The sequence below is a fragment of the Anser brachyrhynchus genome (genome assembly GCF_964034855.1).
Source record: "Anser brachyrhynchus genome assembly, chromosome: 3".
NCBI lineage: Eukaryota > Metazoa > Chordata > Aves > Anseriformes > Anatidae > Anser > Anser brachyrhynchus.
In genome coordinates, this window is record NC_137696.1 from 9,161,514 (window position 1) to 9,188,810 (window position 27,297).

The window sequence follows — 27,297 nt, forward strand, 5'->3', positions numbered from 1 at the left end:
CCTGCGATTAAATCAATCTGGTGACATTATGTTCTGCTCACAGACATTGTGCAGCCAGAAAAAGAGCCGGCGTCTTCAAGTAGGTTCTTTGCTGTGCATTAAACCAGTAGCTTGGTTTTTTTTTTTTTTCACAATGAGGTAAATCAATGTGCTAAAAGTAAAACTGCAAATCAAAGCAGTAAAGTTGGTATCATCAAAAAAAAAAGAAAAAAAAGAAAAAAAAAAAAACAAGTAGTGGTAAATGTTCTCTTATTGGTGTCCTTAGAGAAGTCCCCCCTCAAATGAAACCAGGTGGTACAGACAGGCTTTATCAGGAGCGATCTAGCAGAGTGATTCCTTGTCTGATAGAATTCCCCTTCCATACGGGCTGGTACAGGGGCACAATGCACAGCTATTCAGGATCAGCCATGTAGGGCATGAATTATGAAAATACATTTTTATTGACTTTTCATTGTATTAGTTCCAAACCCCTTGTTTTCAGAAAGAAAGCTGGAGACATTTAATAAGATTAGTTACCATTGATGGTATTTTAAGATCTCTTTCAGTAGCTAATGAGCAAGCAGACAGGAATCTAAAGATGAAACCAGTTACTCAGTGCTGTTGAAACCTTTAGAAAAAAGGACAGTGTCTAACACTAAATAGCTGTATATAATTAACAGAAAATTCACAACAAATGGTAATAATGTTCCTAGGCAGATGATTTGGCTATTTATTTGCTTATCTTACTTCAGTAAAATTTTTATGTGGTTGAAGCAGAATCCCCTCTAATGAAGTGACACAACTTCAAGTCACCAACTCCTGCGTAACTAGTTCCTTAGCATCACCAGTGTATGGAACATCCATGCAGCCGTTGTGTAGCACAATATTTGTGATTAATCAGAACAAGGAGGTACAGTAAGTGGATGCTTGCAAGTTAAAAAGAAACACAAAGTTTCCATGCAAAACTGTCATTTACGTACACTTTTAAATGCAGTACACCAGGTCGTGAGATGGTGTTTTCCAATATGTAGGACTAGCAGATATTTACCACTCTCTACCTGTTGGAGAAGATCCTTCTCAGGTATTTGCTATGCTGTATTAAATTTGGTAAATATTTTTATCATCTTTGTCATCACTGAGTTTGGAGGTTTTAGAGCCATTTGCAATTTCTCATTTCCATCATGTGAGCTATGGAACTTGCTTGTGACAGAGATCACCCTAAGGATGAGCTTTGCATTTTATTATCAGCTTGGTCGTGGATTAGGATTTCTCTGATACGTCAACAGTGAGCTTCTGGGTGAAATTCTCCTTTTGTTGTGCCCACTGGTTTTTGAGACTTTTTATTGCAGTGGATTAGCTGGTAAATTTCTGCTTACTCAGGGCCTCTTTGCATTAACAGCCCCGCCGTCTACAAACCAGCCTGCAGAAGATGGATTTCTGAGGTGAACTGTCCTGCTCTGATAAGCATCTCTGATAAAAACCTGATACTCGCTGTGTAATCCGGGAAAAGAGACGCAAGGATCCATCAGAACATGTCCCTCCCTGACCACCACAGGGCTGCTTCCCAGAAGATGGTGCTCTTTCCCCGAGACTGGTGAGGGAGACCTCGTAAGTACAGCGTTCACACAAAATGTGGGCATTCTAGTGGATGTCAATAAATTCTTTTTCTTAGCTGAGTTATGATGTGCAGAAAGCAAACTCCACAGTCAGTAAGATTGTAAACTAGGTATGTTTATTCAGCGCTGGGCGGCACGGGGGGTAGTCCCACCAAAGTTGTGTGCACCCCAACGCAGCAACTCACCTCGGTTACATGTGGTGAAGAGTCACATATGCATGAAGTTTCTCGATATGCCTATACATATGATAACCTATCCCCGCTTTGTATTAAAATTAGTTCCAGGGAGTCATTTTCATAGATTCCTCCTATCCACACTTGCGCAGTGTTTTCTGGTAGTGGTTGCCGGAGGTCGTGAGGATGAAGATTAGTGAGTCTTCCTTGTCACCACCGGTTGACCACTTCTCTCAGCACAGACTCATAAGCTTCTCAGCTTCTGCTTAAACTGCAGATTCGGTTTCAGTTGGTTCTTGAAATGTGTTTCCTGTTTTCTATCATGAACTGTTTTTCGTGAGGAATCCCAGAATTTCCTGCCTCAGTTTCTTTGCACAATAGGTAGTGGAAGATATAGTACATGTCCCTTACCTGTCTTATTTACTAAAATTCTTTTAGCTTCCTTTCACATGCCCATTAGCCTATCTTATCTACTTAAAATCCTTTTGGCTTCCTTACACATGCTCATTAGCCTATCTTATCTACTAAAATTCTTTCAGCCTCCTCTCAGTTAAACAAGAGAACATGAACATGTTGACCTTTGATACTGTTGAACATGTTGACCATGATACTTTATTACAAAATAAAACTTTAAAGTTCTTACTTTTTTCATCAGTAAATGACACTTAACTATAGTAATGGTACCTGAAAGTAAATGAAGTTATTAAAAGAGCCCAGATGCCAAACTCTTACTTTCTTTTTCCCCCTGGAAGCAACTTTGTGACTTCTTGGCAGACTAGGGCATATAAAACTTTGCAATTTTCTTGGATATGCCACTTGATTAGGAAGATGGTGATTTGTTTTATTGACAGCAATCACCCCCTTTTTGTTGGAAGCCAATCCATTAACTCCTCTTTGGGGTAGAGAGAGGTATTCATTCCTGGTGTGCTTTGGTTTCTAACTGTGACTAAGACTGAGGGGGATTTTAAATTTCCACGTTGAAAACCAAGTGAAAATGTAATGAGCATGGAAGATTGATAGAAAAATACACATGTTAGTTCTTGCTAAAGTAAGGATGGTTTGTGGGAAGCTACAAATCATGCAGAAGGTGTTTTTCGTGTCAGGACTGCAGCAGCAGAGCCCTTCTGGTATCAGGTGCTGCAGGAAATAACTAAATGAGAACTTGAATACATTAATAATACTCTGACGCTTCTGTATTTAGTGTTTGATCTTCTTCCCTTAAAATTAGTGCTAAACCTCCCTCTCCTTCCCTTCCCTGCTCACTGCTAGATTTGGGGTAAAGCTTTTGATCTCATTTAAGCCTGGACACATTGAGGAGACCCTGTGGAAACTGAACAAAATTATCATTGTTAATAACACCAAATAATTAGCAGTGTCCCAGCTTCCACTGTTTTGGACGCTGAACAGCGTTACTTTTCATTTTACTGCTCTAGATCAGATACTCATATTTTACAGCTCACATGTGCATTATCTAAACTGCAAAAAAGATTATGAAGAAGGGAAGTTTTGTAAGCGCTGACGTGGTTGCCATGACTACCTAAGCCACTTTGCGGTACCATACAAGTCTTTCACTTTATCTGTCTAGATTTACACAAGCAACATTTTTGTGTGTGAGAGATAGACTGAAGAAACAAGGCTCAAGCCTCAATATGTGTAGGGTGTGTGTGGCATCCAGGTGAAGTTAATGTGTGTTTTTTTTTTCATTTTGGTTGTGGTCTTCCCACTCCCCATTCACACACACATCCCCTTCCAAAAAAAATCAAACAGTATGTGTATGTTATCTGCCTCGGACTGAGACAGGTCAAAGCTATTTGCTAATTTTGGCTGAAGTGAGAAGGTCTGATGTCCTGGCAATCAGCACCACAAATGATCAAGTGAAGTGGGCTGCTTTGACTTATCCTGAGGTGCAGGCATCTTCTGTGAAGCTGTCAGCATTCAAAGAAATCTGATTGTTTATATAGCTTCAGTTTTTGTGTTTTTTCAGTTTTTGTGCCCTTTTCCTTGGCACTAATTGTGATGCTTGCAAAGCCACCCCAGCTCTTCAGCACCTAATTTTCTCATTGGGTGCAGTGCAGTTGGATGTGCCTTTCTCTTTTGCCCAGCTAGAAAAGAGGACGAAGGGGACCAGAGCAACTGAGGGGTCTCTGTGACGAGGCACAGCCAGAAGTTTCCATACACGTCATTAAAATAAAAAAGAAATAGCAAACCAGTATCAGACTATAGAGATGCTATACTTATTGAAATCTGCTGGAACCAGACCCATAAATAATCATTGCCATGTCTTTGCACCTCTACAAGAACCCAGGTTTTCAACTGTACTGTCAGAGGGGCCCAGACAGACCATTAACATGGCCAGAGGAGTTTCAGCTGCTTTTGTTCTTTGCATGTGACTCAAGCAGGGACTGTGTGTATGTGTGCAGGGTTTTTTGAGTCCTGTAGTTGAGAGAAATGTGCTGAATGCAGCTTTCCATTGCTGCTGTTTCCTTGTGCAGATCAGATGGGTTCTCCCCTGGGTGTTTCTCTTCCCCTTGAGTCACTTGGTCATAACACGGGAGGGGTTGCAAGTTCTTGAGGAGCGGCGTTCCCCTTGCTGTGACAGTTCATAAACCTCTTCCCGAGGGCTCGTAAAGTTAGGACAGCTGGGACACGCAGACACCCTCTGTCACAGGCACTCAGAAAAGTGCAGTTAAGCCTCCAAAGTCTTTTTTGGCTTTCCTTTTAGGAAAGGGTTTGCTAAGTGACAGACTGATGGATCATTTGCAAAGGAACAACCAGAAGTAGGAGTAGTGCAAGTCTAAATGTTAGCGTATTCCTGATGCTTTATTTCAGGGAAAACGATGAACACAAATCTGATGGGTAATCAAAGCAAGAACAAGGAAAAAGTACTAAGTGTGTTTAAGATATGGAAGAGATGTAAAGTGCTCTGGGCATGGGGTCTCCAAAACAACAAGGGTCAGTTTAAGATAAAGTTTTGTTGCTAGGAGACTGTAACCATGAAATAGAAATGCTGGTTAGTTGACATACTTGAGAGAGGGTGGGAAAAGACATCTCAGTGTCTGTGTTATGTCAAAAACATAAAACAACGTGATTATTTTGGAAAAACTAACTACAACAATACAAATCCAAACAGCAGTAAATCCACCCCAAGCGCAAATGGTCACAGGCTCTGGTTTAAAGTTTGATTACAAGAATGTAGCTGGAGTTAATAATTTAGATGATCCAGCAGTTAAATCCTCTGAGGAGGATGAGGAAAAAGATAAGAAAAGAGAGGTTAAACATATGCAGCTGCATCACTCTTCTAGCACTGTATCAACACAGACCTATAGGAGAGTGGGCAGCTCAGGTGACAGGAGTTTATAAAATCTGTACATGCGCTGCTATGCTTTGTGCTTAAATAAAGACCTTAAAACATCTGAGAAGAGCCAATACAACATAGAAAGAAATGTAAAAGATTTCAGAAAAATCTGAAAGAAAAAATAAAAAAAAGGGGGGGGGGTGGAGGTAAGGACAGAATTTCAGAAGATACAGTGCTGTGGTACCACTGAGCAAACCCAGGACGCAGAGGGACAGCACTGAAGCTCTCTAAACTTCTAGATAACAAGTATCAAGAGGATAGTGGGATCCAAGAAAACTCACCAAAATTTGGTAATCTCAAGTCAACGGTGTTAAAAGAATGATTATAAAACTGTGTTGGGACTACATAGCTGCCCTCATTGCAGATGGTACCCATCAGTAACCTCTACCCATTGTGCAGGTGTGGATAAAACTGCAGTAAAGAAGACAAGCCCCAGGAGCCAGGCCAGGTCATCATGTTCTTTCTTAATAGTAACAAGAAAAGAACAACTAGCGAAAAGGAAGCACTCTATTAAAAATCTCCTCTTTTGTGTTCCTCATGGTCAGAGGAAGAAAATAATGGTCCATCCAATGAGGTAGTTTTTCATTCCTCGTTTTCTTCTTGTTGCTGACAAAGCTGGCACATACCTGCATAAAAGGAAGCGTCTGCAAAATGCTTCTGTAGCTAGTGGCAACATGAAGTTTCAAATAAAATATTTTCATATGCTTATATGCTTTAAAATCTGATCAAGTGTGGTGAGAATCTGGAGTTGTGAAAGCTTGCAGTGCAAAAAATTGTAGGCTATTCAATATTAATATTATAATAAAGTCAATATTTTATGCTAAGAATACTTAAAAATTGCAAAATATAATTAAATTATTTTGCCAGTGGGGAAATGGTGAAAAAATGAGTTGTGCTTATTTAACTTAATTTTGGTTTCTTAGCATGAGGTTTATAATTACTTTAAGTATGCATGTTGTTTGTTTTCATTAGCAGTAATTGACCAGTAAACATGATAGTAGCATACTTTCTCCTGGAAAACTCGACTAGTATGTCTCTGTAGTAAGAATCTCTGACCAAAAATACCATACAGAGTGCACCTCAAATGTATCATCCGTGAGACTGGCTGCCCTTAACATATATGCATCCATTACGAAGTACAAACTGCAGGTCCCCGTGGGTTGATGTCTTAATGCTGTAGGTTGCAGAGCGTTAGCTCAGAAATGCACTCCCCAAGCTGTGCTTAGACATCTTTATAACACCCCAGCAACCAGAGAAAGTTTATTTATGTAAGTCTCATTCTAAATTTGGAAGAAGCAGCATAGATCATCCTGCTTGCAAATATCTTTCACCTGTGCTTCCAGAGGCAGCAACTGCCTGGAGGAAATATTTCTGCTGATAATACCATGAGTACAGATACTAAATGCTTGGAGACACAAATATGTCCAGAGCAGAGATATACAGTCAGCTGCCATAGTGTCTTTAAAAAAAAAAAAATCAGGGCTTTAATCTTTATTTACGTGCAGTTCTGAGAGCTGGCAGAGTTCATACCTGCATATTTCAGCAGCAAAGGCAGGTGCTTAACATATCCTAAATTACCAGTTAGAGCTCAAATTCCCATCCCTGCCTAGATGTAGTGTGAGCAGCAGTCAGTCCCATGTCTCCTGTCACAAGAACTTTACCTGTAAGTACAGGTGTAATATACAGACACAGCCAGAAGTAACACCCCTTAAATCCTAAGCTAGAGAAGGCAACGTTGTCAAGTAAACAAATTTTTATTGGTATTTCTCATCTGCTCTGTTTTCATTGTGACTTTGGCTGCTCTGCAAGAAGCATAAAATTGGGTCTGGAACTCTGTTTTCTACATCTCGGGTAGCTGGAAGCTGCAGTGTTTTCCTCAAGATACCAAACAGTTGTGCACAGCACTTTCCTTCTCAGAGATTGCTGCTTCTGGGGCACACAGAAGGGCTATCGGACAAAGGGCATCTGTGAGCAGAAGACATCTGATTCCCAATCAAGCATCTTAGCTACTAGGTCCCCCTGACTCTACAAATTTTGTTCCCCAGCTTTCAAAGCCCAGTTTAAACCCTGGCTATATTCCTAGTCTGTGTTTGGATTAGATGGTTGTGCACAACATATTTTTCTCTTCTTCCTCCCAAACGGATAGGAAATCCAGAAGAAAACCATACAGCACTGAAACCAGGTCCTTGATCTGGATAAAGGAGAGTGCATTTTTCACTGATGTACGCAATTAGCTTCTGTTGCTGTTCCGTTGGTGGATGCCAGTTAAAAGAAGCTTGGCTTCCTTGAGAATGTATGTTAAGGCTCGATACCACTGGGAACTGTTTGTTACCAGGTATCTGCTAGTGTAAAAGCCTGATGGTACCTACCTGTAAACACTGAACAAAGAGCTACCTTTTCACCTGCCCTGTAAGATCATCTCATGTTCTCAGAGCCCCAGGGGTCTCTCACAGCCAGGATGAGCCATCTTGCCACAGAGCTGGGAAGGAGTGCACAGTCCTGCAGACCACGAGCAACATAACCACTTTATCAGCTACCCACAGCTGACAAATGCAAAGTCATCAAGCACGTTTAAAAAACAAGAGTTCGTAAGAATTAAAGTTTTTTTCAATAGGCAGAGTTTGCCGTAGGGAACATGCTCTAAGTATGCCATTCACAAGTCATAAGGTAATGAGAAATTAAAGAAAAAGCCAATTAGGGAGACATGCAGAAATCATCAGAGAATCATAGTTGACTGTTTTCTGTACTCCCAATTCAATTGGTTTTTGCCATCTAGAGGAAAATAAAATAATCGCCCAGGAAAGAGCACTGCTGATCGATTAGCACATTGTGTTGCAGCGATATCTTCATTACAGTGGTAGATTACAAAAATCGTTCATAATGGGAGTTTTCAGCTAAACAGCATTGCTTTCAAATGCAGACATTACTGATCATTCACACGGTTAACAGATTAGTGATGTTGATGGAGCGGCCAGCTATCTCCAGTAAATAAGTACTTTTTCTGAAGATAAGAAAGCTGAGGATTACAAGGACTCACATATTTTATTTTCAGACAGTCCTTGTTTCAGGTTTCTTACTTCTTCTTAAAGGCTTGGAAGAAATAACATTGATTTCTCTTAAAATTTAAGAATATGTTTGCTGTTAAAGTATTCACTCTATTAAAAGGGCGTAAGGATTATTTTGATTTTAAGGTCTACTATATCAATGTTAAAAAATGTCTATTTGGCCAAACTGGCCCATGATCTTAAAGATTTCAGGCAGGAATTATACATATATATGTTTAACTTGTTTCTACGGGGATTACTTCTCAGCTGCTAAGTGGGAGGTAAAACATATTTGGAAACTGCTTGACCGTGTGTTGATGTGTGTATGTAGAGGCTGGGAAAGGCCCTGATGGTGGCTTGCCTCTGCTCTTTTCCTGCTTAACCTGCACTTTGAGAGGCCTTCTGTGATAACGGTGTCTATTAGAGAAAAGGAAATGTCTGTGTGTAAATGCATATTTTATATAGTGCCTCTCTCTCTAGACTATATTATCATGTAGAATGTGATTTCTTAGTGCTGAACTCCCAACCTGTCCGTAACATCGTGCTGCATTTAGGCAGCTGGCACATAATCTCTCCTTTAAGTGCTCAGCTTCAGCAGAGTCATGAAAGATATTCTCAGGAGCTGACCCACAACAAAGTGTATCCTGAGAGAACAAAACAGATATGGAACACCTGCTGGGGGATTCATCGATCAAACAGATCGGCTTTACTGGAAGAGATAATTGAAGCACTTGCTGCTCGGGCTTTGCTTGACTTTCGGAGTTGCCTTTCTCTTAAACCCTTACTGTTAATGTTCTCTCAAATCAGATTTACAGTCTCCATGCTGAAATCGGATGCATTCATTGAGGGTAAAAAGTAGATGTTGGAAGGCATCATTAACAGTATTTATCCTGTAAGTGAGGTACTTGGTCCTCGAATAGAGATAACACAAGCTAATACCTTGCTAGTTCTAGCATTTTGATTTTCAAAAATTGTCTGTAGCTGGAACACTGCTGCCACATCTGGAGCTCAATTTTTGCTTGTAAGCTGCTTAAATATTAAATGTTTATTAATTTCTTATCCTGAGGAACTTGATAGTTTCAGCCAACTGAAATCTCTGTATAAAAGACTCAGTCCTTGAGGAAAATGAAAGTGATGAGGTCTAGAAAAAGAATGTTGTAGAACAGCTTTGGGGGGGGAGGAATGACAGGAATTACTGCAACTAAGTTGTTGCTTAATGCTGTGCAAAATAGCCTGAAAATCAGTGCATCAATTTGTCTGCAGATCTGAGACCAAACTCTGGTCTCACAGGCTGCAGCGGTAGGGAATTTGGTTTTAGAGGATATTTATAGTACAAGGATTTTATCTATAGATAAGTGAACCATCTTGTGAGAGGTAAGATTCAGAAATAAGGTAGTTCTTAACTCTGAAACTGCAGATAAAGGACATTCCCTTCTGCTGTGGTTCAGGCTGTCTCTCTCTGTGACTGCTGTACCAGTTACAAAGGGTTTCCAGGAAAGGTTATTCACTAGTAAGTGTGCAGCCCTTGGAGCTCTTCTGGTGAGAAACTATGGAAATAAAGCATTTGTTTCTGTGAATACTTAGCATATTCCATGTCGCCCTGGCCCCTTTGGGCCCTTTGATCTGAAATGTGTAACCTGACAGATGCATTTCACACAGCAACTTATTTGTCACTTGTCTGTAGGTACAGTGGATCAGAACCCAGCCCACATACCATCAGTAAAGGAATTTTCCTCTGCATTTTTCTCTTTAATATGTTTTCTCCATAGCAGTATACCTGAGCCCAAAGTTCATTCAAGTGTCAAATAAAGAAGTGCCCGGTTGGGAGCGAGGGCAACTTCAGAGTTTGAGGAGGTTCTGTTTTGAATTAGTTTTCTTTGTTGGTTGTTTCAGGTTACAAAATCCATACTGTATACTTTTATTTTTCCACATGACTTCAGTAGCGTCTGGGTTTGATAAAGATTTTCTGGCTATGTCTTCATTTATTGTGAAATTGTCAAATAAGCAAGCTCCTGATTAATAATTAATTTACTTCAGCAACCAGTTCTTGCTGGGTTGTTACCTTGAGCCCATTCTTACCAGTGTCCTTACACATGCAGGAAGCGTTCTCCCTATTTTGAAGTTAATGTTACAGCTCTTTAGCCACTTCAGAAATAAAGGTGAGTGCATTAGTATTGATTCCTTTGCTTGAAATAACAGGAATGCAGCCTAATCGCCTCTCCAAATCACCAATGCATTCCAGACTGAGGATGGAATGTAAAAAATATATGGAGAAAACAGGAATGTTTGTATTGCAGAGGGCACCAAATGTTGAAGGCACCTGGCCAGTTACCGATACAAATTTAGGAGGAGAGCTCTTGGAAGGTGTTTCTTCTCTTTCTCACTTCAGCTGAGCAGGTCAGGAAATTAATTCCTACAATTAAGTCCTAAAGTTACTTAAATGCAGATACGGTTGAAAAGAAAGAAAAATCCAAAATTGTTAAGATTTTTCTAAATAACTTCATTGTTTTCTTACCTATTTCCTACCTAGTAATTCCCTCCCTGAGCCTTAAATAGGCTAACCCTTCCTTTCTTCCTGCAACCAAATACTTAAACACCAAAGCAGGACAATATGCCATGCTGGGCAATTTACTGAAAATCCTAAGGGCCTAAATACTTGTGCTGCTGTCAGACGTGTTGCTGATTTTCCAAAACAAACAAACAGGGAATAAAAAAAAAAGTTCACCAGAGTAGGATTTTTTGTGAAGAAATGCTAACCAACTTTGCAGGCAACACTGAACTAGCTACAGGAAACACTTTTTAGGTATACTTTTCCTGGTAAGGGTCAGACATATATTCAAAAAGGTCATGCACAGCTTCTGAAGTGCATTTAAGACCTAATCAAATTGCACCAAGGAAATGAGCTTCTTAAAAAGTAGATGAAAACAGTTTTGCAAACGTTTAGCTTAAAATACTGATGTTTATACAAGGAACTGAATTTTGAAGGAGGTTTGTTCTTCATTCAGCTTTTCTAACTACAGTTCTTTCATTTTTCATCGCCTCAGTTCTGCAAAACTTAATGTAAAATTGCATCTTCAGTGTAGGGTCAATCTAACATCACCTGCCATCTCCAGCATTTAAGAATCATGTATCTCTCTGCCCAGTGTGTTAGACTGGGACAGACCAAGTGGATTTCCTGTAAAACCAGGCCTTATGTATTGGAGTTAAAATAATAAGGGAATCATATAGCTAATAGATCAGCGTAATTTATTTATTTACTTAATCTCTTGAAAAACTCTATCAAGTAACCTTTTTGGTTGCAGTTCATGTGCAGTGGGTAGAGGAAAAGAAATTAGACTTGAATGTAGAAGAAATCTGTGACTGAGCAACTCCATAGTGCGGCCATTCTTCTTCACTGAGTAACAGCTCAGATAAATTTCAGAGGACAGAAAAAAAATATTGTATTCAGAAAATCCTTGTATACTTTGAAATGTAATGCAGAAATTTTGAAAACATTAAATTAAACTCATGATAATATGATATCCTTATCCTCATACACAGTTATACACAATCAAGCATGTTACATTTTTCAGTCTGGCATCCCCCAGTTGCTGTAGATGAGCCCTAAATGTTTAGTGCTTTCATTGCAGAGTGCTTTGAAAACATAAGTCAAAACAAATTTGTTCATTCCATCTTGTTGATGGTTTTTGTTGATGATTTTGTGATGGCAACTCTACAGTAATTTATAATAAATGTAATGGTAGGTGAACAAATTTTCATTGAAAAATAGTGAAAAACTACAAAATAAAAATAATGGTCAGGACGTATCTTGCAGACACAGGAAATGCATACCTAAAAAGCAATTTAAGCCATCTCAGAATATGTTAGCAAGAACAGATTAAGAGGTATCTCACCCTGGAAATGGGAGCACCTGCTGAGTGGGAGATAGCAGATGCTCAAGGCTCCTTTGTCTCACAAGCAAAGGCCTGCCCGGAAGTTACGCCAGCAAACCTACCCCAGGGCGTACGTTTCGTAGTTAGAAGATAGCTCACCAATGCAGAAGTTAGCCATGGGAGCACTGCGGCTTTTATCTGAGACAGGCACAGTCACTGGAAACCGAGGGGTTGATACAAGAAATCTGAGGTCTTTCCAATCCAAAATTTCACTGTTGCCAGTGTTAGTGTGTATATCATGCATGCAATTACACATTCTTATTTCTGGTGTGGTGGTGTTTATTGTTTTTTTTCTTTTTTTTTTTCCCATTGTGATAGCTTGACATGAAAGAAATTAGTTCTGGTCTTGAGATGTACGGCAAAATGTATTTCACGATGTACCAGAGCAGTGAAGCCCTTTGGGGCATCTTTATTGAGCATGAGCTACTGCTACTACTAGGCTGTCTCAGAGGTTAAGAAAATCAATAACATCAGTTTGAAAACCTCAAGTCTTGCAAAGCCCCTTCTCAGCCATTTTTCACTTCAACTTTTATTCCATTAATTTTTCTTTCACTCTGTCATTCATATTTGTTTAATACTCCTGAGCTGCAAATGAGTTTTGAAGGTAAAATGTTCTTGTAAGATGAATGCAGTTACTCATTTAATTGCTGCCATTGCACAGCAATTATCACCAACAGGTGTTGTGGTAGTCTTCAACCAGTGGGAATCTGCAGAGATTCCCCATATAGCAAGGAAATTATGTTTGTGAGGGTGATATCCAACACTGCTGGCCAGTATTACATGCTGTGGTTCTGCTGATTCACTTGAGTAAAAAAAATAAATGTTTCTCACAAAATAGGAGAATAGGAGCCTTCTCAAAGTTCCTTAAAAATTTGTAAGCAGACATACCTATTTGCCTTTCTCCTGTCTGGAAGTAACTATTCTCAAACAGAAAAGTTATTTTCCTGCTTAATATTTTCCACCATTTTAAAGATTTTTTTTTCCTTTCCTAATAATAACAAATCTGTTCACTTCTGAGTATTAACATCTAGAAGCTAAAACATTACTGTGTCATTCCCGAAAGTGCTTGTTATGGCTACATGAAATTAAAGCCATTGAAGGTGGTTCAGGTAAAACCTTCCTGAGATCAATACATCAGCAAGTTGCTCAGGAAAGGCTTTGATGTTTTTTTTGTTTAGCGTTACTGCACGGCGGTGCTCATGACACACAGGCAAATCACCCAAATTGCTGTTGCTTACCGTTTGTTGGTATAAACACATGAAATATTCCAGGGGCATGTTAATTTAAAGTTAGGCTTCCAAACTCCATAGAGCGGAGATGTTTCACTGTTCGTAGAGTGACACTGCCTGAACTTGATCACCTTTGACATTTCTAATAGGCCCCAGTGCGTCTCATAAAGAGTACAATGACCTTTTATCTGTGTTCTGTGCAGTTGTCAAAGCTTGTATGCATTAGAAGCTATTGGTAGCCTCTGTGGGCTTAATTACTGGGGGGAAGGGGACCTCACATATTAAACAGAATCGTTTTCAATATTAAAAAATGGTTGAAACTCTTGTGTTACAGCATGAAAAGCATTCTAGTGTGTAGTTTTGCTCCTTAATGGAGGATCAAAGAGTATTTACTCCTTTCAGAAGCAAATGCAAATAACGACAGCAAAACTTTCCTTTACATAATATTAACTATTGAAAAAATAACACAATTCTTTATTTTTTTAAGCATATCTACTGAATACATACTTTGCTGCAAGCAGTAATCTAGCTTTATGTTGTCTATGGGACTAGCTTGTAGGTGTTGTTCTGTCTTCTGAATTCTCAGATGTAAGTGGATCCAGAAGTAGGGTTTTAGAATAGCAATGTACCCCGGAAATTATCATCATACCGGGAAAATGCTGGAGGTTTGAGTACATTTATTCTCAGTCATGAGAAGATGCCATGAAATCTTGGCTCTGCTGAATCCAGAAATAAATCTCCCCTTGCATTCTCAGTAGCATTAGATTGTCACTCTTTCTTTCCATTTAAATGCAGAGTTCATCAGTAGGAAGTCTCTTGCACTGATGAGATGCCCCAAGCGGGTTGTGGTGCCCCAGACCCTCAGGGTTTGGTGGTCGGCATGTCCTGTCCCCACTGCCCATGGTCAGCCCACACCCTATGTGGCAGGGCAGCTGACACTTTGCCCGTGTTGCGCTGTGCCGCAGCTCTGGCTCCTGTCACCTGGCGGCTGTGGAGACGTTTCCATTCTTTTGCCACTTCGTCAGCCCGAATCTGTGCTGTGAGACTGTTCCAGGAAGGCTACAGAAGAACACCGTGGCTAGAAGCAATGTTCCTCTTCCTCTACCACAGTATCTTCTCAATTTTTGTTTACACAGAATATACTGTCAGCTCCAGATAACATATTGGCAATTTTAACATCAGTGTAATTGACACATTTTTGTCCACTTTTTCTGTGATGTTAGCTTTCATTTTCTTTTTTTTTCTTTTTCTTTTTTTTAATCAAAGCAAATTTTTCCAGAAACTTATGTAATTCCTCTCTTTAGCCAAACAGTAAGATCACTTTCTTTCCTTAGAGCAGTTTTAGCACTTGCGACGTGTGCTAGTCCTACTGATGTCTATCGACACATCTCTCCCTCTTTTTCTTCTTTTATCTGTTTTCTCTTCATAGAAGAGGAAATGTTAGCTCAGTTCAGCTTCTCGTAATTGTTGATCTAGGTTATCTAGGGGTATTTTACACAGTGCTAATGTATTTTGGCTTTTAAGGGAGTTTCTGTATCAATGGATTCCTTTCTCAACTCTCAGTTAAATTAGTTCTTGGTGAAATCTGCCCACAGTGCTTGAAATGAAGTTCGAGACGCTGTTTTAATTTGCATACGCACATAACTAAGTTTCAATAAGCCAGTGGCTAGCATTTTGGTAGGCAGCAAAGAGTTAGGAGCTGAGTGCTGCTGAGCATTTGTAGCTGATACTAGGGGACATAAGAGGAGGCTTTCCTTGCAGTTTGCCACTAATTGCATCCGCAAAAGGCGGGGAGGCTGGGCTAATTGTGAGTGATGGATTATATGTAAAATTAGCAGTCCTATAGAAAAAATGCCTCCTTCATGATAAGTAATACCAATAACAGTTTTCTGGCCAGGTTGAATGCATTGATGATTAATATAAAATTAAGATAAATCATTTGGGAGAACTGCACTAAATATGCACTAAAATCAATCAAGCGTACATCACATCCTATTAATCACTGGGCTTCTCTTCCGTTCGCCTGCGTGTAGCCGCATGCACTGCATGTTCAGCCTGGGGCACAGCCACCACCAGAGCCACTGCCCCACTGGCACCTGAAGCATGTTACAACCACGCAGCTCCTCAGCGTCTCCTCATCTCAAAGGCTTTTTCTTCCACTCACTGCCCATTTACATCCCAGCTAATTAATCATCGTATGTTAAATAGCATGGCACACGCACAAGGACATTCTGTAGTGAAGGTGACAAGATATCCAAGGATATTTAGAGCTGATAAGTATTGCTAAATAACTCCCAGTGCTCTGCCTACCTGCCCTTTGGTCGGGATGCTGCATCCTTCGCAGCATGCTTTCCTTGCTCCGCACCTGTGTGGAGCCTGATGCAACATCAAATGCAGCTGGTGTTTCAGTTCATGGTAGGGACTGTCCATTTCTAGAGCTTCATTTAAAATATTTAAGTCTGTCTTTTTGCTTCACTGTGAAAATCGCCTTATTGGGCTATTTACAGTCTTTTATCACTAGAAGTGGAGAAAGTGGGGAGGTTCTGCAGTCCTCCTATGTACCACCGGTGTTACATGTCAAGTTCTTAGCATCTCTCACAAGATGTTATTACCCATGTCTCCTATATATCCTTATGACCTTGCGAATTGACCTACGTATAGCCTACCTTCCAGCAGGACGGCGCAGCACTTTCAGGAGCTGCTGTTGCTCCTGAAGCTGGAGCGGTGGATGCATGGGGGCTGATGTCTCCTGCCCCAGCTCTGAGCTCCCAGGGCACTCTGCCTGCCCAGAGCGGCCAGCCTAATGCCAGCAAGGACCGGGGGATTGCTGCTTCTGGACTCACGGCTCTGTGTCTGTGGAGAGAAGGGAATTAAATTTACAGGATTTCCACAGATGTATTGGCGAGGTGATCTTGTGTTTTTTTTTCTTTCTTTTTTTTTTTTCTTTTTTTTTTTTGCATAGATAGTCTGCAATGCCCAAATCAGAAATGCTTGCCTGTATGCAGCATGATGTTCACATTTGGGGCTTTTTCTCCTTTTGGTGCCAAGTCTGACAAGCTGGCTGTTGCTCATTTTGTGTGAGCGACAGGAACCTGGAGATACGGCCCTCTCCACTGCGTATGTGCTGTCAGCTCGGGTTATTCACATCCTGTGGTAGTGTTGAATTGCCCTTCTGATGTAGGCAGAGATCCTATTTGTCTTTGTAGCTGCAGAACTGGCAGACTTGCTGAAGTTTAACCAGAAGGCCCTTGAAAGTCCCTACAGCTGATTTCGTTATGGCTTTTTTCTTTTTCATTATGTTTGACATTTTGAAGGCTGAGCCTCATTATAGGCAGGCAATCTCCAGCACCAGGCTGGGGAAATGAGTTCTGTGAGATGGTGAACACATGAAAAAAGTGAGAGAGAGTGACCACAAAATTAAAATGAGATTTGAGGCACATTTTTCCTGTGATGTAGACTTGTGCAATATGTGTTCAATGCAATGTGCCTAGAAACCAAAGACCTTAAAAATGGGAGCAAAAGTGATCCCTTTTCACTGGGCATCCAAGGAACAGAAGTATTCAGTTCACTGCAGCATTTCTTCTGCTCAGTGTATAAATACCCCTATTAATGTAGCAATACTAATATTTGCAAGGCTAATTCTACTTTTGTAATGATGGAAATGTGTTTGAGGTGGTTCGTAGTCAAAAGTCTTTAAACCAGAGGCAGAGATGTCAGTGACACAGTCCCAGAGAAGGAGGAGCACCCGGGCACTTGCTGATCCTGCGAATATAACCCGAAAGCCATCTGTATGCCATCCCGTATCAACTGTTTCACTCGACTGAGTCACAGTTGAGAGAACATTCTGCTGTATACAATGAACTCTGCTTGTTTCTTCTCCGTGTACCCTTTCTGAGGCCTATTTTACTCCCTCTGTTTATATGTAGTTATTTCTAAGATCTTTTTTAAATCCAGCTCTCCTACTTCACCATTCTATATAAATGCTCTTTTATAGTACCATGAATTGGTTACTACACCAATAAACTCCTGTGTAACACAGGGCACGGACAGTCTAAAGCGCAACGTGGTTCACACACGTTAAAAAGCTAGACCTCCTCGCTGTCGCAGAGAAGCAGGCAGATGACACACTGTAAATGTTTGCTAATATATTAACATATCAGTGACAAATTAGATTTCATTTGTTACCTTGGTTTCTGCCTTTCTTTGCCTGTTAATGAAGGTGATACATCTTCCAAGAATGTCAAACTGTGGTTCCAAAATAGAGTAAATTCTTAATAATGTAATCGGATAATTAAACATTAGCACTTGTGACAATTTTGGCATTAAGTGGTCTCATTAAAGTCAGTTTCTTCTTTGCTTATGTCAAAGAGAAACAGAACTGCTGAGGCAACAAGATCTGAGTCTTCTGCTTTAAAACCACTCCGTTCTCCAGATCCGTATTTAAATGACGAGGCAACGTTGAGTGAGTGCCCATCGTGCTCTTTGCAGTGAAATTCAGTGGGCCTTCAGTCCGAGATTTGGACTGCACACAGTCACAGTTACAGGAAGGGAAAGATACAAGGTGTAAGGAGGAACACTAGCTTATAATCAGGTTAAAGGCTGTGCCTTCATTACTAAAGATTTAGAAGTTATTTCACAAGCACAGAGAGAGAATGAGGATTTGTATTTGAAAACATACAGGCATTTGACTATTTGTTTTTTTACTCCAGTAGTAACAAAAAGAATCTTTCTTCCTTAAATTGGGTTATTTTTGGAAAGATTAAAATGTTAAAGAAAGAAAGATGATGAAGGCAGGTTACGAAAAACTAAGCAAAAACTGTTTTTTTAAAAAACAGACAAAATCTTCTCACAGTTCAAGGTCCACTGCTAGATTGTGTCAAAGAGACCTGAGGCAGTGCACAGCACCACCATGCCGTGGCTTGCCAGACTGGCCTCTGCTGTGCCAAGGAGATCTGGCAAATTAAAATGACATGATTCTCTTGAACCCTACCCAAATGATTAGAACGTAATTCTTTGAGGAAGTTTAAACTTCTTACGGGAAGTTGACAAAATTGTAACTTCCCTCCAGAACATCTCAACAGAAAAACCTCAACCTATTTGAAGAAGGGAGAACATTATTTAACTTGTGCAGTTTTCAACAGAATTAGGTCTTCCAATATATTGCATTAGTAGTTACTTCTTGTGGAAAAAAACTATCCTGAAATGTATCCTGCAAGTGGAATGTAGAAACAGCTTTAAGTGGAGAGTAGGTAATATTTTGGCTTAATCAAGAGGACAATTTTAGCTGACGCATAAAGCTATTGATCAGGCTGTAATAAGCAGAGCTTGGAAAAATTTCCTTGTTTTCCCATCCCCAGTGATACAAAAGTCTTTAGAACAAATCATCCTTCAGAAACACAACAGAAATCAAAAGATACCATCTACTAAAGTCTCAAAACAGGGTGAAATAACAGAAGCAGCACAGGGATGTGATCACTGAAAACTTCAGTCTTGTGAAGAAGAAAAAAAAAAAGTGTCTGATATTTTCACCTTGGAGCTAGGAAGTTGTTCAAAATACTGTTGAAAATCTAACTGGGTAAACTAGATTTTGCTTAAACTGTGTGGAGAAAACAGACTATTTGTGTGATACTGGAACTTTGCAGAAAGATTACTTAGCATTGTTGCGTTTACTGGTGTTGGCAATCCAGTCTCCCTGCTTTGGAGCCTGAAATCCTCCAACTGGAAGTGTGTGAGATAAGGGGCCCCAGCTGAGGGGCCTCCAGGCTGCAGCCGAGCCTGCTGCTCTCTGACATCGCCCCCAAAAAGCAGCAGATGGGCACACAGGCATTTTGGTTTTGCTTCCCTTTGATTTTTCTCCTGTTGCATGGAGCCATACTGATCTTTCTTGCTAGATCTACTTTTATCCATTTCTTTCTGTTGACTCTTGGGAAAGGGGTTCTTGACATCCCTGGTATCAGTTTTAATCTGACAGATTGACAGCTTTTACAGCTGCTGATCAGAGCTTCCCTGGCAGGACAAAAGGAGCCTGCACACACAGAAATCTTAGTTCAAGGGTGTAAAAGAGAAAGAAGAGAAGGAAGGAAAGGACAAGAGAGGGCAGAGAGAGAAAGGAAACGTTCTCTTTAAAGCAAGCTGGAAGAAGATAAACTGTTAAAATCAGGCCATACAGCAAAATGTACTTTTGACTATGATAGTGAATAAAAGCCCCTTTTGGAAACTTGGAAATTACTGGAGCTCATTCCAGATTATTTTATTGGAATATAGAAATAAAAGCCTTGCTAGGAGTGGATTTTGTACTGTAGCATCCCAGCTTCAGATTAGCTTCAGTAATCTACTGATTTTCATTACTTTTTTTAATGAACACTGCCTTTAGAGAGAAAAGTATTCCAAATAGCAATTAAACCTTTAACTTACTGTGATGACCAAAAAAAGTCTGCAAATTATTATTGTTTTTAATAGTTGGCTACCTCTTAGAAATCTTTTTTCCTACAAGTGCCATGGGTTTTGTAAAATATACTGTATCCCTCTCTCTTTTAATTTAAAAGGTAATTTAATAGGTTTAATTTAAACCATGGTATACATGAAGGGATTCGTTTGATGGTTTCTCATAGCTTTATACATAATAAATCCTAAGAATACCTGCAAGTCCTTAAGAGCATGTGAGCTATTTTCTGACAGTTTCAAATGGTTTCTCCATGTGAAGACGGAAAAAACAAGCATTACCAACTGTCACAGCATTTCTGCTGCTGGCCTTGGATATTTCTAGAAAGCAAAATACAAAAAGAAAATGAGAAGAATTTTTGAGAGCTGTGTGGTGGCTCTCTGCTCTGCACCTGAAGTGGATGACAGCAAAAACCCAACAGGTCCTGAGAGTCCTCAAAATGTTAACTAAATACATAAGCATGTATGCATGGTGTACTTTCTAGTAGTATGTATCTGCAAAAGCTGAACAGTTTCTCTACAATGCTGAACTCAGCCAAACTGATGTCTACCTTGCAAACTTACTGCATCCTCAGAAGTATGAAAAATCAAGTGCCCACTAAAACTCTTTGGAAATATTTCAGGAATTCAACATAATGCTGAAACCCCTTTTTATCTTATTAATTGAACTTAATTCTCTTTAAAGTATTTACTTGGCAAACAGATTTTTTTTTTTCTAAATACAGTAATTACTGAATAAGGATAATCTATGTGTTCCTGCTGTTCCCTAATAGGAATACACATTGAATCATCTGGTTAACCATTTTGTTCAGATGCCAGGATGAGATAGCATATAGTTGAATATCTTGCAGGTTAATAAAAAGCTTACACATCCTGCTGACATGTGCAAAATACTTGCAGTGGAAATGTGTGTGAGGAAAATAAAATAAAGCAAAAATAAAGCCATCTGGTGTGTGAACAGCAAAGCTTGTTGAAAAATTGTTTCTGCTCTAAAATGGGCATAAAACAAACAAACAAAACCCCTCCCTGTGATACTAACTTATTTCAGTTGTTTCAGTTTAATAAATGTGTTCCATTTTTTCTCCTCTCCTCCACTGAAACTTAGTTTACAAGATTTAGGAAGGAGAGATGCTTTTAAATGAATACTTCAACCATTTAATTTTCATTGCCATAAAACAGAAGGGTTTTGACCTAAAGAAAACACTTCAGTGCAGGCTCCATCTCCTGCAAGATTCCTTCAAAAACTGCACAAATCTGGGGAAAGCTTAGATTTAGAGACAGTGGCATTTTCCAGTAAAAAAAAAAAAAAAAAAGTTTAAAAACACTAAATCTGAAAAATCTCACCCAGCCCTAGCAAAAAGGGTACAAAGGCAACTTCAGTCAGAAGAAAAGCCATAAATAACATAACATAATCCTGAAATAAAATTCAAATGACAGCCCTAAGGCATGAAACAAGATTGAGGTACAGTTATAAAATCAGGCTGTCAATATTTTGATCCTCCAACAATGCAAGTTTACTGAAGAAAATTTTGGTGAGTCTCATTTCACACATCATTGGAGACAATAACAAACATACCATGGGTAAAAACCACTTGATGTTCTAATGCACTAAAACATAAGCTGAAAGTAGCAATGAGACAATTGTACAAAGTCAAATAAAAAAGAGATCCTATTTATGTGCCCATGCCTGGGTATTTTCTCAGATGTTGATAATGGGCAATAGTCTTTAAATTTCTATTACTATTAAGGCTTTAAAATTTAAATATCATGGAATTTTTCAAGAAGGGCCACTCTCAAAACAATCGTTATTCCTTTTTTGTTCTGTTTATGTTATTTTACACTTGTATAACATCATTAACATCACTGGACATGTTCTGTAGGACTAAGAAAAGACTCTTTAAATCTGTTCAGATGAAAATGTCTTGAATGTGAGCGATACATTCAGTAAAACATCCAGGACCTCAGGTCAAGAAATATGAGTTCTTCAGACATGTCAGATGGGGTACGTATTACAGACTGACCTGCACTGGTCCATCAACTGGCATTGGCTTTGTCTTCAAGAAACTTGCAAAGTAATGCAGAGGTATATATTTGTGTATGTATGTATGTGTATATTTCTTATGTCTCAAGGGTCATCACATTGCTGAGGCTGCCAATTAAGAAGTCAATACTAGAATCACAGAATGGTTTGGGTTGGAAGGGACCTTAAGGAACATCTGGTTTCAACCCTAACTGATGTGGGTATCCACTTGCTGGCTCTTCCATTTCTCTCTGCCTACTACACATAAGAAACACTTTGAAAAATTCTTTGTCCTTGCTGATCTTAATGGAATTCATACTTAAAGGAGAAAACTCAGTATCCCACTGCCATTTAGCTCTGTTTCCAATTTTGTGTGTTCAGTGTCGACTCACAAAGTTATTGATTAAATAGCATAAGATTTTTGAAGTCCAGTAAAAACTCAATATTCTTTTCCAGCTATTGTTCTACACAGTCCAAATATTCTTGATTTGTTTATGGCAATTCTGTGGTGAGGAAGATCAGAAGCACTACAACAGTTGGCCAAAAGCTACCTGGTTTTAGAAATGTAACATTACTCTGAATTCCCCAGTTGGAGCGTAGCACATTTCTGTAAGTGCACATTGACAATATAACCAAATATTTCTCTTCCTCTTAAAAGTCGGCTGTACAATATCCATTCTCAGGTATTCAATTCCACAGTTTCTGAATATTCATCTGGAGAGAATTTCAGTTTTTATACGTGATAAAGAATTTGTTCTTTCCTTTCCTGAAGTATTCTCCTTGACCCATGACCCAACACTGTTTAATCTTTATCAAGTTGAATTTCTGTTGTATTAGGAAAGGAACGTTTTTACATCTTTTAGTGCTTGTATTGATAAAAGCAGAGTTCTGTGTTATCTTGCAGTCTTTTGAACTCTCACGCTGTCGCATTTTTTTACTAGATTATTGTGGTATCCCTGGGAGAGCTTGAGATAGGGCTATATAAGGCAACATGATGAAAAAGCAGCATGGTACTGAGCCATGCTCAGCTGGCTTCCCAGCTGCTGAGCCTCTGCCATAGAGACTTGGATCCAATTTAAAAAAGGATTTAGTATCCTACAGAGAGGCACAAAGAACGTTACCTTCCTAAAACGTCAGTTAAGGTGTTTGGGGCCCTTCCCACCCACTCAACAAGCTGTTGACCTGCTGTTGTCCCTGATAAATGGGACTTTACTAGAGTGATGGTGAAACAGAAGAAGGAGTTGTTGAATATTTCAGTGGAGTTACTTGTGTGAGAGACTGTTCACCTGTTCAGCTGTAGAAAGTTAAAGCCCTGCATCCATGACAGTCCACGCTGCCAGAGATCATAGTGAAGTGGTTACTGTAGGTGCTGTGATCAGATGGCAGAATCGGGTATGCACACACACGTCAGCAGCTTTGCTTACTGCACTTACTACTTTAAACCAATGACCAATGCCAGCTTGCAATGAGACCCTTGATTTTAAATTGGAGTGAAGAAAGTGGACAGATGATGGCAGTAACTTTGTAAATTAACATAACTTCGTAATAGCCTAAAAAAACTAATTCACTGTCTCATTAAAGCAAATATTATACCTATCTTTATTCAGGACAGTAATTAACCGGTTTAAAGATTAGCATGCCCTTAAACATACTTGCAAATCAGAGTACACAAATCACAAACATTAGCGATCATCACACTGGATTAGGTGATGGATTGCAAATTAGAAAAATAGATAGTAGGTCCATAGTGTTACGTCAAGAAAAGGAAATAATACTATGATTGATACACCCAGCTAAAACTGTCTGAAAGAGCTCAGTTTTAATCTGAGTCACAATGAACTGCTCACGAATGCTCTAAAGACCAATAGTTATTCATAAAAATTATTTAGGAGAAATTTTGTAGAACAAATGTGCTGGAGAAAATATAAACTGCCGATGGTCAGTTCTGGAGTAGAAACTGCCAAAACTTACTAAATTATTCACTAGCCATTGTTTGTTCAGCTCAGTGTATTACAGAAGTTATTGATTAGGTAGTTTATAGTATTTGGATGTATTTACAGAAATGTGTTTCTCTTCCCTCCTTTTATTTTGTAGTATATTGTTTGTTTTTGTTTTTGTTTTTCCAAAAATGAACAGGGATTAAATCATGTGTTATTTATAACATGCTTAGCGCTCCGATAGTAAGCTAATGGGGATGGTGTAGTTAGAGAAGTCTCTTAACCTTTTCAATATTGCACTTCACTATTCCAAAATGAGCAGTTTATGTCTGAATAAAATACCATGGATAATGACAGAAAAGCAAAGCAAAATGCCCAGTCATAATATATATGAAAGACTAAAAGCACATCTGTCAAGCTCTCTTTTATTTGAAAAGCACGTTGTTTTTTTTTTTCTCTCTCTTCTTCAGCACAGCAGAGCTTCCCCAAATGGAATCCAATAGTTTACTACTCTACAGTAGCACAAATTCTTGACTTCTTTGAATTGGGCAATTTTACATGTAATGTATCATAAATACTTGAAAGTCAGTTTAGCATCTGCAGAGGAATGCCATTAGTCGTTAATGTATTAATCTCTATAGCAAGTGATCAGAAGATACTGTCCACGTAAATGTATCATACCGACATGAACTTCAGTGTTCAGGGGGATATTTCCTGCAGCATGGAGCAGACATCTGGACCCCTTTAGCTGCCAGCTGAACCACTGCATGATGTGATAGCTGCACTGCTGCAGTGGCAGCACTGGCGTTGCTTTTGGAGCACTGCAATCAAAACTCAAAGTTTTGCCACAGGGATGGGAGATCTGCTTCCAGCAACATAAAAGACAACACGTAAATGCAAATTTCAAAATGTACAAAAATGCAAGATTCCTGGGCAGCACTCACTGAGATCAAGGAAGAGACAGAAGCGGGGCAAAAAATCTCATCCAACACACTTGCAGATTAGCCTCTTCTAGAAGTGGAGAGAAAAATATGACAAAGAATATTCAACCTTTAGTGACTCTGACTTGAAATAGATTTGTAAACCTCTTGGAAGGAAAAGGAGAGTTTAAGACTGGAAGGAAATGCTGTGACAGTTACCTGAATAAAAAATCCTAGGCTCTCATCTAGTGTTTTCCACATCAAACAATTTGTGGCTGTTAACCTGCTGGGTTTTCTTTCTGTGATGCTTGTGCTAAGGGGCTTTTGAGTCCTCTTCTTCTGTAACAGCCTTCAAAGTTAACACATTTAGGCACAATAGAGGCCATGAGCTCATTCTTCCATCTTGATATGAAGACTGCAAATGATGAAATAGCCACCTAAAACGTGTGTCTGTTGCTCCAAGTCAGTTATTTCCTCAACTGAAAATTTTACCTTCTTATTTGGATTTGTATGTTCCTATTTCATATATAATGTGTTGGTATGAAGAATTTGTGGCTTCCTTTAATTATTGCAAATACTCAGTGCATTTGAGAAATAAACTGATGTTCACTCTGAAGTCTGAAAAATGCTGGTATTTAAATACAATGGGTTTAAGTATCTCCTCCTTGATTTATGGACTTCCTTGAATTTCCTGCTATGATTAATAAGAAGATGTAGACAATAACTTTTCTTTTAAAAAAGGCAATGAAAGAAATTTCACTTTGTGCTATTTGTCTCTTATATTTGACATACTCTGATAGTTTAGTGCTCTGTAAAGTTTTTTGAAACTTTTAATGACAGCAGTGTCAATACCACTCAGGAGAAATACTGGCAGTGCTGGTAAACAAATATTTAAGGGAACTTGATAAATGCAGTCATTGCTATATAAAACTCATTTCTTCCTTCAGCAGTTTCTTCTCTTAACTGTCTGTCCTCTTCTGTTATTTTGCTTGTCTTCCAAACATCAATGTTGAGGCTAAGATGTCCACCGTCTCCTCAGAATGACAGCAGCCTTAACAGGAACTCCTGGAGGGCAGCGCTAATGGCTGTCTTAGACCTTTCCACTTGCTTTTAACCTTTCTCCTAAGTTACAAAAATGGCAACAAGAAAAATCCTGGGTGTAATTACAAATCTGTGTCTCAATCTTGTTACTGCATTTGAGGCTTCTTTTCTAAGCTGCTGTTGATGAGCCATAGGGGCTTTTCCACAGGGCTGCATTGAGTGGAGTAGGTTGGTAAACTGAATTCAGCTCTATGAAATGATACTGATACTAGTATAAATTCTCAACTTTTAGAAAACCTCTTGGGCTGATTGAAAAGACTTTGGGTAAGCACCGAGCCTTGTGACCATTACTGCTCTTAGGGCAGTAACTGGTAGCTACACTTCCCAGTGCTTTACCTATTAAAGCTAGTTCCACCATAGGGAAGAGGAGCTAAAGCGGTGATTTTTCTATTTGGTAATCCTAAATAGCTCCTTTTTTCTATCTAGCTGCATCAGTGTTCAAACATTGTTTGTAACTAAGTGAATTAAACAGTGCAGTGGGTTGTTTCGTGTAAAGATTGCAAATGGGCAGGTTAAACTTTGTATATACAATAATAAACCATGGAGTGGTCTTGTTTGCACATAGACGTTGGAAGGGAAACATCACGATCCTCATGACCACAAAGCTATGTCAGAGTCTGCCGAGATTGAAAACAAATCAAAAAAAGGTTTGTCTGGTATAACTGGCTTGTTTTGCTTTCCTTTATTGTGGTTTGGTTGGTATGCACATTACTCCCATCTTCATGAAAGAGATGGATACATCCTGCCTTCTTTTGAAACATCCAGAGGCAAGGGAAGGAAAATGTTTTTATGCCACAGGTCACACTCTCTGAGATAAGGCCTGCTCAAAGGAGTGTGGCACCCATGGGTTCTTCCAGAGCTTTATTTTTTTTAATGGGTGAACTGTCCTTCCCTGAACAGTGCAATGCCTCTGCTCCCCCTGCCTAAGAACACAAAAAGCTCTAATTTTGAGTAAGCTTTCAAAATAAAATTTCTTAGTGATGCCAGAAATGTTGTCCAGGTGCTTAGCTACCTGCCTGTTTCTAGCATCATTTACTATTGCAGGTGAGTAAGGCATCTCAGCCAGAGCTATTCCACTGCTATTAGGTCAGTTTTGGAAGTTCATAATCAGTATAAATTATAGCAAGTTTTTTCAAATTATTATTAATTGCAGTGTAACAAGGACAGTGCAAATACACTTTCTGTAGCAATATTCACAAGCAACCTTTCTTCACAGGAACACTTTTGCCTCCTCTTTTTCAAGATGTGTATGGATTTTGTTATGCTTAAAACTAATAATGTTTTTGATTCCTTATCATCAGAAGGTTATTACAAGCTTGACATTTCCACTCTGTTTATAGCCAAAGCATAAGAAAAATTATTTCTATGTGATGTCTGTGGTTACTGTGCCACTGCAATACAAATCCAGGAGGTTTAAGAAAGATGCAGCTGAGTTGAACATATTATTTCTACAGTTAGATCTGGGGTTTGTGTGCTTTTCTGGTTTACAGTTTTTATTTTTCTGGTTCTAATGTGGGGCCCTATGTTTTCTCCTTTTCTTCTGCACAAAG

The 27,297-nt window shown here is 39.2% G+C and overlaps 1 protein-coding gene across 7 annotated transcripts in view; it reads left to right on the top strand.

The window, feature by feature from the left end:
- The window catches only part of LOC308193182 (uncharacterized protein), a 221,769-nt gene that overhangs the window by 166,245 nt on the left and 28,227 nt on the right, over positions 1-27,297 (top strand). For 2 of the 7 annotated variants that reach the window (XM_080587541.1, XM_080587554.1), the window contains one exon: positions 1,379-1,587. The exons of 1 other annotated variant lie outside the window; for it this stretch is intronic. In XM_080587541.1, coding sequence (XP_080443667.1) covers positions 1,379-1,478 — 100 coding nt within the window. In that variant the 3' untranslated portion in view covers positions 1,479-1,587. Of the gene's footprint in view, positions 1-1,378; positions 1,588-21,899; positions 22,007-22,245; positions 22,399-24,196; positions 27,286-27,297 lie in introns of those variants that run through there. 4 more of the 7 variants (XM_080587551.1, XM_080587552.1, XM_080587549.1 and 1 more) reach the window with 4 other exon arrangements.